The following is a 15,139-nucleotide window of genomic DNA, read 5'->3' as shown; positions in this document are numbered from 1 at the left end:
CTTCTTCACCATAACTTGTTCTGGAAGATCTCCCAATCCTCACCAACATATGATTGGGTAGGGGCAGACCAGTGAAAATTAGGTATCTCACTTCACAGGAGCACAAGAGCTTTCTGCTAATGACAATCCACCATTGGGTACAACCCACTCAATCTGTTCCAACTTGTCAAGGTTGGGTTTCAAAGTCATCACAGTTGGATTATGTAGATCAACTTAGCAAGGCAAGTTGGGTAAAATATGCAGGAGTGGAGGTTATTTAGTACAAAAGTTTGCTGCACTAATTTACTAGAAAGACTGTCCCATTTGTGGAACCCTTGTCATGAATAAGCAGGAGGAGGAACTGGGCTGGGGAAAATAAAATCCTATAGATAAAGTGCCCCACCTAATAATTGTGTGACAGGAACTATGTAAAAATAACTGACAGGTAAATGCATTTTGTTTCAGTGCAATGTTTTCTTTTTTGACTGAGCACAGAAGTTAACTTTTAAAGATTGCATTTATAATCAGATCTGTCTATTCCTGTCTATTCAAAATGCTACACCTCAGTAGCTGAGTTTGTGAGTGGGTACAAATCCATGTGCATGCATGAATCCACTTCTTGAATCTTTAAAAAGAGGGGGGGGGAACTAAAATGCATATGCATAATGGAAACAGACAACATCACCTTCAAGTAACCACATTTTTCTGTACTATAAATAGTAAAGAGGGGGAAATCTCAAAGTCAAGAATATTTCTTTAGAGTTAAAAAAGCAAAATGAACGCCTGTACGGTACCACTCTGGTTCGAATGTATTATGCTGCTGGAAAATAAAATCAGGACTTATTTAGAAAGCCACTCTCTCTTTGTAAACATGCTGCAGCAAATTATGTACAGTGTACCTTGGTTCCCAAACAGATTGGCTCCCAAACGCTGCAAACCAGGAAGTAAGTGTTTTAGTTTGCGAACGTTTTTCGGAAGCCGAACGTCCGACGCGGCTTCCAATTGAGTGCAGGAAGCTCCTGCAGCCAATCGGAAACCGTGCCTTGTTTTTCAAACGGTTTCGGGAGTCGAACAGACTCCCAGAATGGATTAAGTTCGAGAACCAAGCTACCACTGTATATGCCATGAGAATATAGGTACACTGCTGTCAGATTCAGTCAGCAAAGCCAATGGGAGTTGCAGTCCAACAAACTCTGAGTTCTCCATTTGCAGTCATACCAAAGAATATGAAAGCTGACTTCATGAAAAAGTTTTGCCATTGGCCTCAGTAGGATATGAATTGCACCCAAAGATAGCAACAGTACTCTGTTGTGAACCGGGAGTTCTCAAGGCCAGGAATGGTAAAAACTAGTTGGTAGTGATCCATTTTAAAAGTGGCATTTAAATTGGCTTTTCTGACTAGTGCATCAAGATCTACAAAGGATGCTCTTCTCTTTCATCTACCTCCGACCCAGATGCATTATGCTCCTGCTGTGTAATAACCTCCCCCCCAAAAAAACTAAGACTGGTGATAACACTGTATTCTTTTTGGCACTAACTATTCTTTAGTTTAAGGCATTTTTATTTGCCCAGGTTTTGTACTGATGATGATAATGATGACTATCCGTGCTTTTTCGGGGGGAGGGAGTATGCAGGGGGGCGCATACCTCTAAACATTTTGTGAATCTAAGTTTGGCCTCGTTGAGGGGCAGTATATCAATATGAGTAGGAAAATGGCAGTACCCCTAAACATTTTTTTGGGGGGGGAGCACTGATTATTTTTATTTGAATTTATATACCGTCCTATACCCGAAGGTCTCAGGGCAGTTTACAGAATAAAATCAAAATACAAAAATTAAAACAACCCAATAACAACCTCCCTCCCCCCCCAAAAAAACAACTCCCCACCACATTTTAAAAGGGCATAGGATGTACACTTGTCTACAATCTATGTTTTGGATGAAGGTGAAACTTAGAACTATTCAAAATAAATAAATGAACAGCATCCAGCATGCAAACGGTGTGTCTACAGGCCATGCATTTCAGCACTTGCCAGGTATCCACAGGAGACAAGTGATCAGGTTGGCACAGGACCAACTCGGTGCTGGGTACAGAAACCAAACAGGGTGCTAGACAACGGGACTCTGAATCCAGCAGAGAAATGCAATGAACTGCTGGAGAAAGGATGGAGCTCTCCATCCAACAGACTCACAATACATTTTGTAGGCTGGAAACCTCTGTATGCTTGCTTGCAAGGTAGCTTCAAATGCTCAGTGGCTGGTATAAAGCTTTCCTTCACAAACACAACATAGCAGGAATGAGGATGCTATGGGCCTCCAGATGTTGGCCATGGGGTTGAGGAGAGTTGAACAACACTGGGAGGGCCACGGGTTGCCTAGTTCTGTAGCACAAGAATAAAAAGCATGCATGTATTTTTTTTTTTAGTGTCTTCAGCTTCTACAAAGTAAGAATTATTTAAGGATTTAGAAGAGATAGACTAGGTGGCAGCAAGCCTGGTGCTGGATGGCTGAAAGAACAGCAAAAACAGCTGTTAGGAAGACTTAATTATAACTGCCACAAACACACACACCAAAAAAATTGACATGTCTGTTGATAGTAATTAAAATCCACTCGTACACTGAAAGCTTCGAAACACAAACTTGGTTCAGAAACAATTGTGTCTGTAGATTTGGTTTCCTTTTGTTAAATAAATACTTCATTAACTGAATTTTCAGGTACATAAGAATTTTGGTTGATTGGTTGGTTAAAGTGATATATTTACTTCTCTTTCCAGATCCGGCTTTATACCCTATTTTTATGAGATCAGCTGGTTGCCATGGAAACAACGTATGACGTCAAGCCGGTCAAGCCTGGAACTCAATCAGATTTAAAATGAAGTTAAAAGATCCAGGGCAACTCTCAGACAGACCATTTCCACTGCAATAGCAGGAAGGGTTCTGGGGAAAAGAAGTGAATTGTGTTTTATTTTGACTGAAAAAGGAGGAGCATTTTTATAAGAGCAAATAGCCTAAAATTACTGGGAAATTCAAGGGCTGAGGACTTTATATACTAGTATAAAGGAAAACATAGAAATGTTAGTATAATCCTATATACTAACAGTGAACTTGCTTCTCTGAGTGAGAATGCTTTCATAGCCAAAATAGCACTAGTTAGGTCCGAAGCACAAGAGAGAAACATCAGCCGATTATACACAGCAGTATTCTTAAGCATAGTAACTGCAATCCTAATATTTAGCAGAAGTTATGCTGGACTCTCATGGAAAAACAAATAGGCAGGAAATTGTTATACTGGGCATCAAACTACCGATAATGGTCAAATGGAAATCCAATTATCATTATGTTTATCTCTGAAACAAGAAAATTTACTTCATATCAACAAGGGACTAATTCACAATCACTATCTCAGCTGACATGCCATGGCAGATTGTACTATAAAAAAGTGAACTGACAAGCAGCCTGACTTAATGTCAGTGACAAATGACGACATTAATGGAAAAGTGAAAATTATTCAAAATTCAGTACGTCTCAGTTGTGAAAACCAAAATTGAATTTGGGTTGTGCAGCGTGCTGGGACTAGGCAAATAATTCCTACTTATGGGAATCATTTCAAATGGCTTTCAGACATTCTCCCATGTTTGACTGAGGTTAGAGACACAAAGTGCATTTTACAATTGCAGATTTCTCATTAATGTTGCTGCTAATCTAATGTTGTTACAAAAAATATCATTTCAATGCTGTGTGTGTGTGTGTGTGTGTGTGTGTGTGTGTGGTTATGTTGTTGTTTTAGTATTCCTATCATCATCATCATCATCATTTTCTTTTTGTTGTTGATTTTTGGGTGTACTGTTGTTCTCTTTGTTGAAAACCACTTTGTGAACGTTTGTGTCACTTCATGCGTGGAAAGGCAGCATGCAAATAAAATAAAATTACAAAAGGATGAAGGAAACACTAAGTGATAGTCACAACGGAAGTTAATCAAATCTTCCTCCTCCTCTCAGATTGGTGGTGGAGGAAAAATGGACTCTGAGCTGCTTAGATGTTATAGGAGCATGTACCCAACTGGGAAACTAACAAAGGTAAATCAAACTGTAAAATTTTGTTTACAAAACTTAAAAGTCGGCTAAACTCTGTCTATTACCAAAACCAGTCCACACTTTGGCACAAAAATAAGCTAACCAATGACATGTTAAGGACACACCACCAGAAATATCAGCAACAACGGATCTAAATGGAACTGGGAGTTGTGATCTGAGTTTTCTGTCTTGTGATGTGAAAACCTTTCAGGTCGGACTCAGACATGGGCAAAACGTATTCTACTTCTCTTTTCCAAATAAAGCACATATTTAAAGTTCCAGTATAAATGAACCCGGTTATCAAATCTGGACAAATGTTTCTCATGCTTGTGAGCAAGTGCAACAGCTAAACCTCTTCCAAGATTTATAATCTACTTGTCAATCGTCACTTAAACGGACACTACTCAGGCAGTCGAAATAATCCATTTTTCTCTTTTGTACAGCTTCTCAAAATTCATCCTTTTTACATGTCCCCCCCCCACTTCCAAGTGTTATTTTCTTGTTTTCTTTTTTAAAAGGGAAAATGCCAGCTGCCTACTTCTTATGAGCAATATTATCCTACTTCACCACCATTTATGCAGGCCAGAGTAACATTTTTGGTAAAGTATATGACTCAGCTGCGTGCTTCTAAAAGCATGTAAAAAGCATGGGATTATTTTAAAATGTTATGAAAAATGTACCGGCAGCATTCTTCTTAGTGGCTTAACAAAGCTACAGTTTCAATTTCTTTTATTCCAAAATAAACTGCTTCTACCAGGGCAGCTTGATATTGCAGGAAATGGCTGAGATGGATTGGATACTTTGCAAAGTATACAGAAGAAATTTAAATTGCGTTTCTTTGCCTTGAAAACACTACGTCCCAACACTACATTGCTAAACACATTATCATGAAGTCATCGCAGTGTTTCTAATGGAATATAGGAATAAAATAAGATTCCTTACACCAGCCCTGACTATTTGTTTAGCCCAATACAGTCTAATCTGACAGGAGGCAGCTCTCCAGGGTCTCCACATCACCAGCTACTTCAGAAATGGGGAGCCTCAGGCCCCCTCGGGCCTCTCTAGGTGGTCCTCAGGACCCCCCCCCCCAGGCCACACACCCGCCTAAGCCACCTTTCTCAAAAGCCCAGCTTTGCATCCTCCTTTAATGTTTTTGGCTGGCTGAAATGCATCCTTGTTCTCCAATCACACTTCTTGCACTGGAAGCCAGAGTCAACCGCAGACGATTTTGTCGCCATCTTACTCCCTGCTGAGTTCTACAAGGGGCAACAACACTGAGATTAAGGACTCATCCAGACTTACACTTATCCCACCACATACCCCTGGGAATACCTGATCTTTACTGCTGAACCAAAGCACGGATTGACGTTTGCCGTGATTTGGCACTGAAGAGAAGCGGGGGAAATCGAAAACTGCTCTCTAGGCACAAGAGGAAGTGTGGACAAGCCCCAAGTGGGTTATAAATTATATATAACAAAATAAACAGGTGGAGGCTGGCTGAGGGCAGAGTGAGGTTGGTGGGTCAAGGCCTCATTCTCCCAAATCAACCAACCTCCACTGGATAGCAGGGTTTTGGTGTTTCTTATAGTCACATAATATACTCATTTTACCACACCGAACTTTTAAAAACGCCCTAAAATTTGTCACAAAATCCACGCATCCCATTCAAATGTTTTTCGGCAAGGATCCCTCCCCCCCCCTACTTATACTGAATTACTTCGGCCAAAATAAAAGGTTATTATAGTGTCCCTTTTTTAAAAAAACAAAAACATTTCAGAGTCTCTTGAGGCCTGCAGTGTTAAGTGGTTAATCTCCAATGCCTAATCTGCAACGAACTCCAGCACCTGGACAGGATTAGGCATTATGCTACTCAGAGACCTACAGATCATGGCCCAAGCCAATTAGGCCTCTTGCTGTAACACAAGATAATGTAATTATCCAAGTGAAATTCTACTGTGAGGCAGGGGCAGGCCTAGCGCTCTTCGATGCCCCAATGCTCAGCACATAGTAAGCATTCCCTTGCGGAAGTACAAGAGAACAACGCTCCCATTTTAGAGCCTGGGTTCCCAGCAGGGAGCAAAAAGGCTTATCACGTGCTCTGAACAGGGATAGAGAGCCCCCAGATGTTGCTGGACTACATGGCCCATCATCCCTTACCAGGCCTGAGTTAAACATCTGGAGGTCCAAAGGTTCCCCATCCCTGTTCTAAACTGTCCCAGGTGTGATATTAGCAGCATAAGACAACAGTGCTTGCCTGGGAGGACGCATTCAGAAAACACATTGGAATCTGCAGGTCAAAGATCTACAGCACTGATCCTGAAGCCCATGATATTCAGGGAGCTGGAGAGAGGCCTCGCCAGAACGGCCTCCATAGGGTGACCCTCAAGAACTCTTGGAGAGGTCTCTCTGTCTGAGGCTGAGAAGGAGGTTAAATCATCCTCAGACCTTGAAAGCAGCAGCTGGTCAACAAAGGGGAATACACCTGAAAGCCCAAAGTCACTGTGCTACTCAAGAGTAAAGTGATCCTTGGAAATAACTCCTCAGCAGTAAAGGGTTCCTGGAGAGGTAGCTCGTGAAGCAAATGACTTGGGGCAGAGTGTGGGAAGCCAGTCTTATAAACCACATGTATAGAAAAGTTTTTAATGTTTGATGTTGTACTGTGTTTGATGTTGGAAGCCGCCTAGAGTGGCTAGGGCAACCCATTCAGATGGGCAGCATATAAATCAGTTGTTGTTGTTACATTGAGGTCTGATAGTTACTAGAACTAATATACGTTTATGCTTCTTACTCTGGCAACCTGATTTGCATTTATCCTGATCTTCCTAGCTCAGCCTTAGGACTCTGCCTTTGGATTATGTCTGATTCAGGGCTACTCTGCTGAACCTCAGCTTCACCTGGACCCTGTTTGGGGGCTCTCTTTATTACTGCTTGGTGCTATTTTGTTTTAGACCTGAGGTTGCAGTGGACCTTTATGTGTGGTCTTGCTCCAGCCAACCTCCAAGACTGAGAATTAATCCAGTTGGAACAGAAGAGTGGCTTACACCAAAGCAAGGCTGCATCAGCTTTTATCTACTTATTTTTTAAAGTTATATATGGTTTAATACAATAAAAAGCTCCCTGTTTTCATATAAATTAAAACAACCTCTGATAAAATCTTTTTAAAACTACGTTAGATATAAGCCAAACACAGCTATATCTCACAAATGAAACTAGGCAGTGTAGCAAACACAGAAATAAAATTTCCTCAGTGTCCAGGAAAGTTTGGGTCACAGGAAGTGGAGATGTTCAAAGGTTGCTACTACTGCCATCTCAAAAATTAACTAAGGGATGGCATTCCAGAGGGTGGATGCTATCAATGAGAAGTGTCAGTTCCGTGTACTGACACCTATTGAAACTCATTTATCTGTGTTACAGAGCATCTTTTCTTTGACATTATTATTAATTTATGTCCTGCCTTTCCCCCCCTCACAGGACTCAAGGCTGAAAGCTTCACACAACCATGCATCAAACATTTTTCCTTAACTGGTAAATGAGATTATGACTTGTGTATCATATTTGATATCACAGAAGAACAACATATATATGCATGAGTCAAGTGTTCACGCTACAGTGTTAACACTGCTAGGCCATAGCTCCCTGTCACATAATCTGTGAAGCAGCCCCATCATTTTCCTGTTCTGTGCATGATAAATTAATAAATAGTACTAAGAATTCTTACCCAGAGCTGGAATAAAAAGAATTACTTACTTAATAGCCAAGGCTATATATTCACACACAAGTCAAGGCTTTTCAGATGTAGCACAGCAGGACTTATCAGCTATAAAAACAAGCATTTTGGCCTGTCATTCTTTTCACAATGTGTTCTTGGAATCACAGTGTGATAGGGAAAAGTCAGGTGCATAAATCTATTCTTAGTCACCACATCGTTGGATCTGTTATTGTAAATTTTGTACATGGCCCAAATCAGAATCATTATAAGAACAGTAGCATTAACTCACAAAACAAGACTATTACCCGGAGGACAGGAACTTGGGTGTTAGCACAAAGTTCGTGTTTTCAGTCTGAGAACGCTCCACAAGCACAGTGGAGGACATGCAGCTGCGCTCTCAGATCTCTGTTTCAGAGCTAGTTCAATGTGCAAAAAGGGCTGGCAAGTTCCCTCTCTTCTTCTTCTTCTTCTTTTTCTTCCTCCTCTTCCTCCTCCTCCTCCTCTACCCCTTAACAGCCTCTGTTGTCCAGCAAGTTGTAAATTTTCAAAATGTACCATCATAATCTGTGCAGGTCAATGGTATAAAACAAAGGTTTATTGTGACGTACATGCCTATGGTGTACCTCCTGCACAAGGCATTCTGAGTACTTAATGGGAAAGGTTTCACAAACTTATAATCAGGAAGTGGTGGGCTCTTCTTCAGAGGAGGTATTTAAGCAGAGGCTGGATGGCCATCTGCCAGGGTTGCTGCAGTTGCCTCCTGCACTGAGCAAGGGGTTAGCCTGGAGAAGGGTTTAAACCTCAAAAGTCATTTCCAACTCATAAGAATTCCATGACTCTACCATATGAACCAGTTTCAGATCTCTGCTTGAGAACTCTGCTCTTTTTGCTGCCCCCTGCCTCCTTCTCATAAACGTTCAACTACCGGGAACAACTGGGAAAGTCTATATGGTGGTGGAATCTTCCTAGAAATGTGCCTGGCTTTTTCACAGCTCACTTTTTAAAACTACTCTCTTAAGACGGGTTTGGCTGTGTACACATTTAAAGCACATTCCCTTTTCTCTCTCCTGCCCCCAATAAAGGATCCTGGAAACGGTAGTTTACCCATCGCAGAACTACAATTCCCAGCACCCATAACAAGCTACAGTTCCAATGATTCTTTGGGAGTGAGCTTTAAATGTGCCTTAGATGTACGGTGTATATGCAGCCTTTGTTTCTGGAGGCATTTCCAAAATACAGTTTGTGTTTTTACTGTTTTGTTATCTGCTACTTTTTTCTGTATTTGTTTTGTTTTTAAATTGTTGTCAGGTTGCCTTGAGTTTGTATTTGGATAAAAGAGGGATATATGTTTTTAGTATCCAGTATAAATACAGCGCAGTTTGGGAATGTCTTGCTTAATCTGGAGGATTAAGGATGCAATTAACAAGGAAATTCTCCTGCACAATGCCTGTGCTATAAATGACACACCACAGCTGCACCCAGATTTTACTCTCTCCTTTCCTACAAGGAAGCCGGTCAGAGCAGAATGTAACTCCTATTTGTTTCGCTGGACTCTGCGCAAAACCATCATTGCATTCAAAACCTTGCCTGATTGCCACGGGTGACCAGGACTTCTATGCAAGTGAGAGAGATGATGGAGGAGGCTACCAACTCATTTAGTTTCCATGCTAGCTACAGACAAACTGATAAAGTCTCTGCCTCCGCAACAAGGACAGAAACACTGGTGGAAAGGGGAGACACAAGTCTCTACCATCAGTGCATTTGGCATTATTCATTTACTGGCAAGCTAAGAGGCTAGGATCTAATTAAAACACTACTAATCCACTATATAGACAGTGGTACCTCGGTTTAAGTACACAATTGGTTCCGGAAGTCTGTACTTAACCTGAAGCGAACTTAACCTGAAGCGAACTTTCCCATTGAAAGTAATGGAAAGTGGATTAATCCGTTCCAGGCGATCTGCGGAGTACTTAACCTGAAGCAAACTTTCCCATTGAAAGTAATGGAAAGTGGATTAATCTGTTCCAGACGAGTCCACAGAGTACTTAAACTGAAAGTACTCAAACCGAAGCGTACTTAAACTATGGTATGACTGTATTTATCAGTTGATCAGGGGGCAGAAAGCAACCATTCTTGGGAGCACCCAAAACCATAAAACATAATAATCTGTTAATATTTGGCATGGAATCTTAAAATATGCAATACCAACCAATGGCACAAGCATGTCAAATACTCAACATGGTCCAAACGCCTGAGTAAAAAGTCAGGTTTTAAAATGGGGCTAAAATGTAGCCAATTTGGCCCCAGCCAGGCTTTTTTGGTATTACTGTGATACCATGGTGATTCTTCTGCGCAAGTTGGAGGAAGAGGAGTCCATCCTCTGCAAACTGCCTGAAACACAGGTTAGTTGCCCCTTAACAGGCAAGTACTTTGTTTTTTGCAGGCTAGTTAACTTTACAAGTCTGTGCAGTGGTTTTCAACTGGTGAGTTGGTACCTGCAGCCTGATCCAATCTTTCTATACTAGGCCATAACAAAGAGTACGGTACTTACATTAGCAAACTGCATTTTTTTTTAAAGTTCTATTCACTCTCAAATACCCTATGCATCAAAGTGGGTTGTGTTCTTTTGCAAGGGAGGGGGGGAGAAAACAATCTGATAACCTTAAACACATCAATTTAAAGAACAATGCAAGAGGATGCATGAGTTTGAGGGTATACAAAAATGAATAAAATTAATTTTAAAAAGCCGTCATGCAGGATGCTGACACAGGACAGGTCTCAGGCAAATGTGGGGGGTGGGTAGGAATATCAACGACTCAGAAAAATACCCACGACTCACCAATCCATTGTTTGGCTGAAGAGAAAAATCAAACAGAACATTATTGGGCTAGATCAGAGGAGTATTTTCACACAACTCAGCCTGAACCTTTGAGCTTCAGTGTGGTGGCCCCCAGGTTGGGGAATGCCCTCCCCTCCAAGATACATCACTATACAAATTTTGAAGTCTGGCATGGATGTAGAACCTCAGTTAGCTACCGGTATGTAAAAATTAATAGCTAACTGAGGTTCTGCCCCCCCCCAAACAAAAATCCTGGCTACGCCCATGATGTGTCATCAAGATGCACCCTTTTTTGCACAGACCTCTGGTGGTGGCAGATGAGATCAGAATACGCCTTTCATCGTAGTGTTTTTGCCATTTCTAACTGCTGTTGCTACAGTTTAGTTTATACTCCAGTAATGCTTATGTATTGCATATTTTATTTTATTGTACAGTACTGATGTCCACGTAATCCATCCTGGGTAAAGGTAAAGGTAAAGGGACCCCTGACCATTAGGTCCAGTTGTGACCTACTCTGGGGTTGCGGCGCTCATCTCGCGTTATTGGCCAAGGGTGCCAGCGTACAGCTTACAGGTCATGTGGCCAGCATGACAAAGCCGCTTCTGGCGAACCAGAGCAGCGCACGGAAATACCGTTTACCTTCCCGCTATAGCGGTACCTATTTATCTACTTGCACTTTGACGTGCTTTCAAACTGCTAGGTTGGCAGGAGCTGGGACCGAGCAACGGGAGCTCACCCCATCGCGGGGATTCAAACCGCCGATCTTCTGATCGGCAAGCCCTAGGCTCAGTGGTTTAACCCACAGCGCCACCCACAACCCAATCCATCCTGGGACCGCATATTAAATAAATGTAATGAATTAGGCAGCCCCTCTAGTAGTTTGCATGCAGGATCAAAATTCCTGCAATGCTGTACTACAATCTGACTCTACTTATTTCTCAGTGTCCTTCTGCACCTTCCACCATAATGTAACACTTCAGTTCATTAAACCTCTGACCCTTTTTCAAGGAAAACACTGCCTCCCCCCCCCCCCCCCGCATATATATACTAAGAAATAATTCAGATCTCTATGGAATGCTATGTTTAGAAAACACTATATATATACCATGTCACCTGTAAGCATGCCAATTGTCCAGGGCCCATTTAAAAACACTCTTAAGACAGCAGTCAGAACACTCTTCCAAGAACACAGAAAAGCTTAGCTTTCATTCCAAAGTTTCTAGAATTTGTGATGGGAGGGGAAAACATGGAGCTAAGAAAAGACTAGGATGATACGCAGCCTGAGCTTCCAGTACTGAATTGAAAACTGTCAGTGCCCAGGAAGCTCTACAGATTCAAAGAGGGGCTTCACTCTACCCTATATCTCTACAGCAGGCATGTCCAACAGGTAAATTGTGATCTACCGGTAGATCACTGGACGTCTGTGGTAGATCACTGGCTGCCCCCAAAGAAGCTCAACAACTTAGGCTCGCCCAAAAGAAGCTCAACATTTTTGCCCTGCACTCCAAAAAAAAAGGGCTTTCCTCCTCCCTAAAAAAAGCTCAGCAACTTTGACCTGAACCCCAAAAGGGAGTAGATCACTGCCAGTTTTTAACTCTGTGAATAGATCGCAGTCTCTTGGGAGTTGGCCACCCCTGCTCTACAGCACAAACCTACAAGCCTAGCACTGGAACTCGGAATGGCAATTGTGTTTGACTTAATGCCAGAAGTGCATAAGGTTTAGATACCATCTTAAAGAAAGGAAAGCATTCAAAACTGGTAGTGTTCACAATTTTAAGTTTGCATAATTTCGATAGTCCCACTGCATATATACAGTTCACTGTGTACAACTATGGTGAGGAGCTACAGTCAACCAAGGCTTCCTCTCGCAATTGTATACTGTTTTCCTGCAAGCAAAATCACTATGTGCAATGCAACATAAACACACCTAAATATAAACATCTACTGAGAGGTTTCTACCACATATTCCTCCAGGCATGTTGTAACATGAAGCATTCCTATGAAGGATAACCTGACTTGTCAATCTACCCAAGGCAACTATGGATTTTTACTTACTTTTTTTAAAAAAAAAATAGATAAATACGAGGTGGTCAGCTCTAGAGCAAAAGTGTCAGAGTAGATGGTTGTAAAGGACTGATCCTCATTATGCTCTGCAAACCGATCCACACCCTTAACACACTTAAAACTTGCTAAACTTGAGCAAATCTATTGCTTTCAACAGGACTTACATCCACATAGCCATGATTAGGGTTTTGGCTTTGAAACCTGGGAGTTGTAGTCCAAAACATCTGGAGAATAACACAGTGGGGAAGGCTGCTCTACACCCATAAGCAGGTTATAATCAATACAACACAGTGGCTTCTCTTAGGGTGTGATCACTTTATCATAGCACCGCAGGCAGCTATGGCAACATTAAGGATCAGGGTTCTGAACAGGGGTGGCTTTAATGTGGTTTAATAGGCAGATGTTTGTCAGCAATTGCCAAAAACAGTGCTAGCAACCTTTTACTTTTTTAAAAAAAATGTTTAGAATATTCTTTTTAAGCACTCACATAATTGCTTCTGGGAAAACTTGAAATAGTTTATTAACTAGGGTTTTACTACATTTACAGGAGAACAAGGTGTGGTTCAAGTATGACTTTAAGATTTCTCTATTTCTGCTTAGAATATGCTTGATGGACAGCAGCTGAACATGCACTTAACTGTAGAGATCTTCTGTCTCTAGTATATTGTGTGAATGACAGTTTGCATGTATACTTTATATGTGTGAATGGGCTACCAAGTGATGCAAGGCCTTTGATTTAATTCACTCATTCATTCTGCTTCCTTGGCTGTCTATAATGCACAGCATGTTCAGTGCAGTCAAACACCATTCTGTTTGTAGGGTTTGTAAGGCTGCAGAATATACAAGGTGTCTTTAAGCATAGGATTTTCCTAGCATTCTATTGTAGCTTTGCACAAACTGCCACCACCTTGCCAGAACGTTTGTGTTTGGTTTTTCAAGGTAACTTTAAGACATTTCTCCTTCTGGCTGACAGGCAGCCTTCAGCCTCTTAACTATCTGAACTTGGAAAACTGTCAATGGAAGTCAGGTGACTATCAATGTTCAAACCAAAGTTCTTACATAAATGTGACCTTTGTGTTGGTCTCAATGCTCCAAACTGTACAGGCACTATAGCTGGGACAGTATTTTTTTTAAAAAAAGAAAACTGCGAAGCTATATTGCACAGCTCCCATAAATGTGTATAATGGATTTATATATTGGAAAATAAACAGTCCTGTTTCTGAGATAAGTGTGCTTTGCAAACTGAAAAGGACTGCAGGTGGACATGGGCCTTCAAAGTCACTTCATTGTAACACAGAGGCATTTTACAGAAATCTCAAGGCTCATCCTAATTATGGAGCAAACACCGCACTGAAGGCAGGTACCATTGTGGCTCTAACTAGTGCTGCCAGTCAAGACTTACTGTGCTAGGCCTTAGCCCCAGGACCCACTTTCTAGTGTTAAGTGCCAATGAAGCAACCATATAAAGCTGTCTTTGAACACACCCAGAGCATTCTCCTCTCAGCACAGGAAGTTTCAACATCTCCATGAACGCTGCCAGAGGGAAGCAAGATTCCAACTTCCATCCATGGCTCTGGAGCTTGACAGCGAAACAGAACCTCCATGCACAAAGGCAGTGTACCTACGAATGTCAGGGAAGGCAGCAAGAGCGGAGAGGAACCTGCTGCTGGGGTCCCTAGAAGCATCTCTCCGGCCCCTGTTGGGAAACGGGGACGCTGGGCGAGCAAAATAGGCCTGTGGGCTACGCTTTTAGGAAGCAGCCCTCAGCCCCGGAACCTCTCGGTTGGGGGGGGAGACAGGGGGCGGAGGCGCTTGCTGGTAAATCTGCACGCTAGCCAAAAGGCCTGAGGCCTCGCCTCCTCTTTGGGGTTTCCGGAAGCAGCACGACCAGCTGGCCTCGGCTTGGCCCTTCCCCCGAGGGGGGCGGGATGTCCCCTCCCCAGAAAAGCGGGCCAAGCTGCGCCAAGGACAGGCCCTAGGTCAACTCTGGCAGCCTCCCCGCTTCTTTCCTCCCGGCAGCCGCCTGGAGGCCCTGGGAGCAAGTGACCGGGGCAGAAGCAGAAGCAGCAGCAGCAGCAGCAGCAGCAGCCCGCACTGTTCTGCGCGCGCCGCCCGGGCTCCGTGACTTACCTTGGCAGCCATGCTTTACCTTGCGCAGCCGGCCCTTTCCCCCTGGCGAGGCGAGCGGAGGCGGCGGCAGCGGCGAGCGGCGTCCTCGCAGACGCACCAACCAGGAGAGAGGACGCGCCGCCGCCGCCCGCCCATTGGCTGCCGGCGGCCCCTGGGAACCCGCTGCGGTGCGCGTGATCCGCCTGTGTCCTTCGGCGTGGCCGCCCGGGTGGCGCGTGTCGACTCCCGGGCTCCCCGTGGTTCCTTATCCGGCCAAGAAGGTGAAATGTAGCCGCTCCGGCGGGCAAAGCCATCCCGGAGGTCGCGGCGTGGAGAGACTTTATGATTTATTTACTTTTTGGTAATT

The 15,139-nt window shown here is 43.0% G+C and overlaps 1 protein-coding gene across 2 annotated transcripts in view; it reads right to left on the bottom strand.

The window, feature by feature from the left end:
* The window catches only part of SLC25A13 (solute carrier family 25 member 13), a 109,424-nt gene extending 94,538 nt beyond the window's left edge, over window positions 1–14,886 (bottom strand). For both annotated transcript variants that reach the window (XM_035129397.2, XM_035129398.2), the window contains exon 1: window positions 14,794–14,886. In XM_035129397.2, coding sequence (XP_034985288.1) covers window positions 14,794–14,805 — 12 coding nt within the window. In that variant the 5' untranslated portion in view covers window positions 14,806–14,886. The remainder of the gene's footprint in view (window positions 1–14,793) is intronic.
* Window positions 14,887–15,139: the final 253 nt, after the last annotated feature.

Source organism: Zootoca vivipara, chromosome 12 (assembly GCF_963506605.1).
Source record: "Zootoca vivipara chromosome 12, rZooViv1.1, whole genome shotgun sequence".
Taxonomy (NCBI): domain Eukaryota; kingdom Metazoa; phylum Chordata; class Lepidosauria; order Squamata; family Lacertidae; genus Zootoca; species Zootoca vivipara.
The sequence above is the reverse complement of the archived record's forward strand: the minus strand, read 5'-3'. Positions and strand labels throughout refer to the sequence as shown.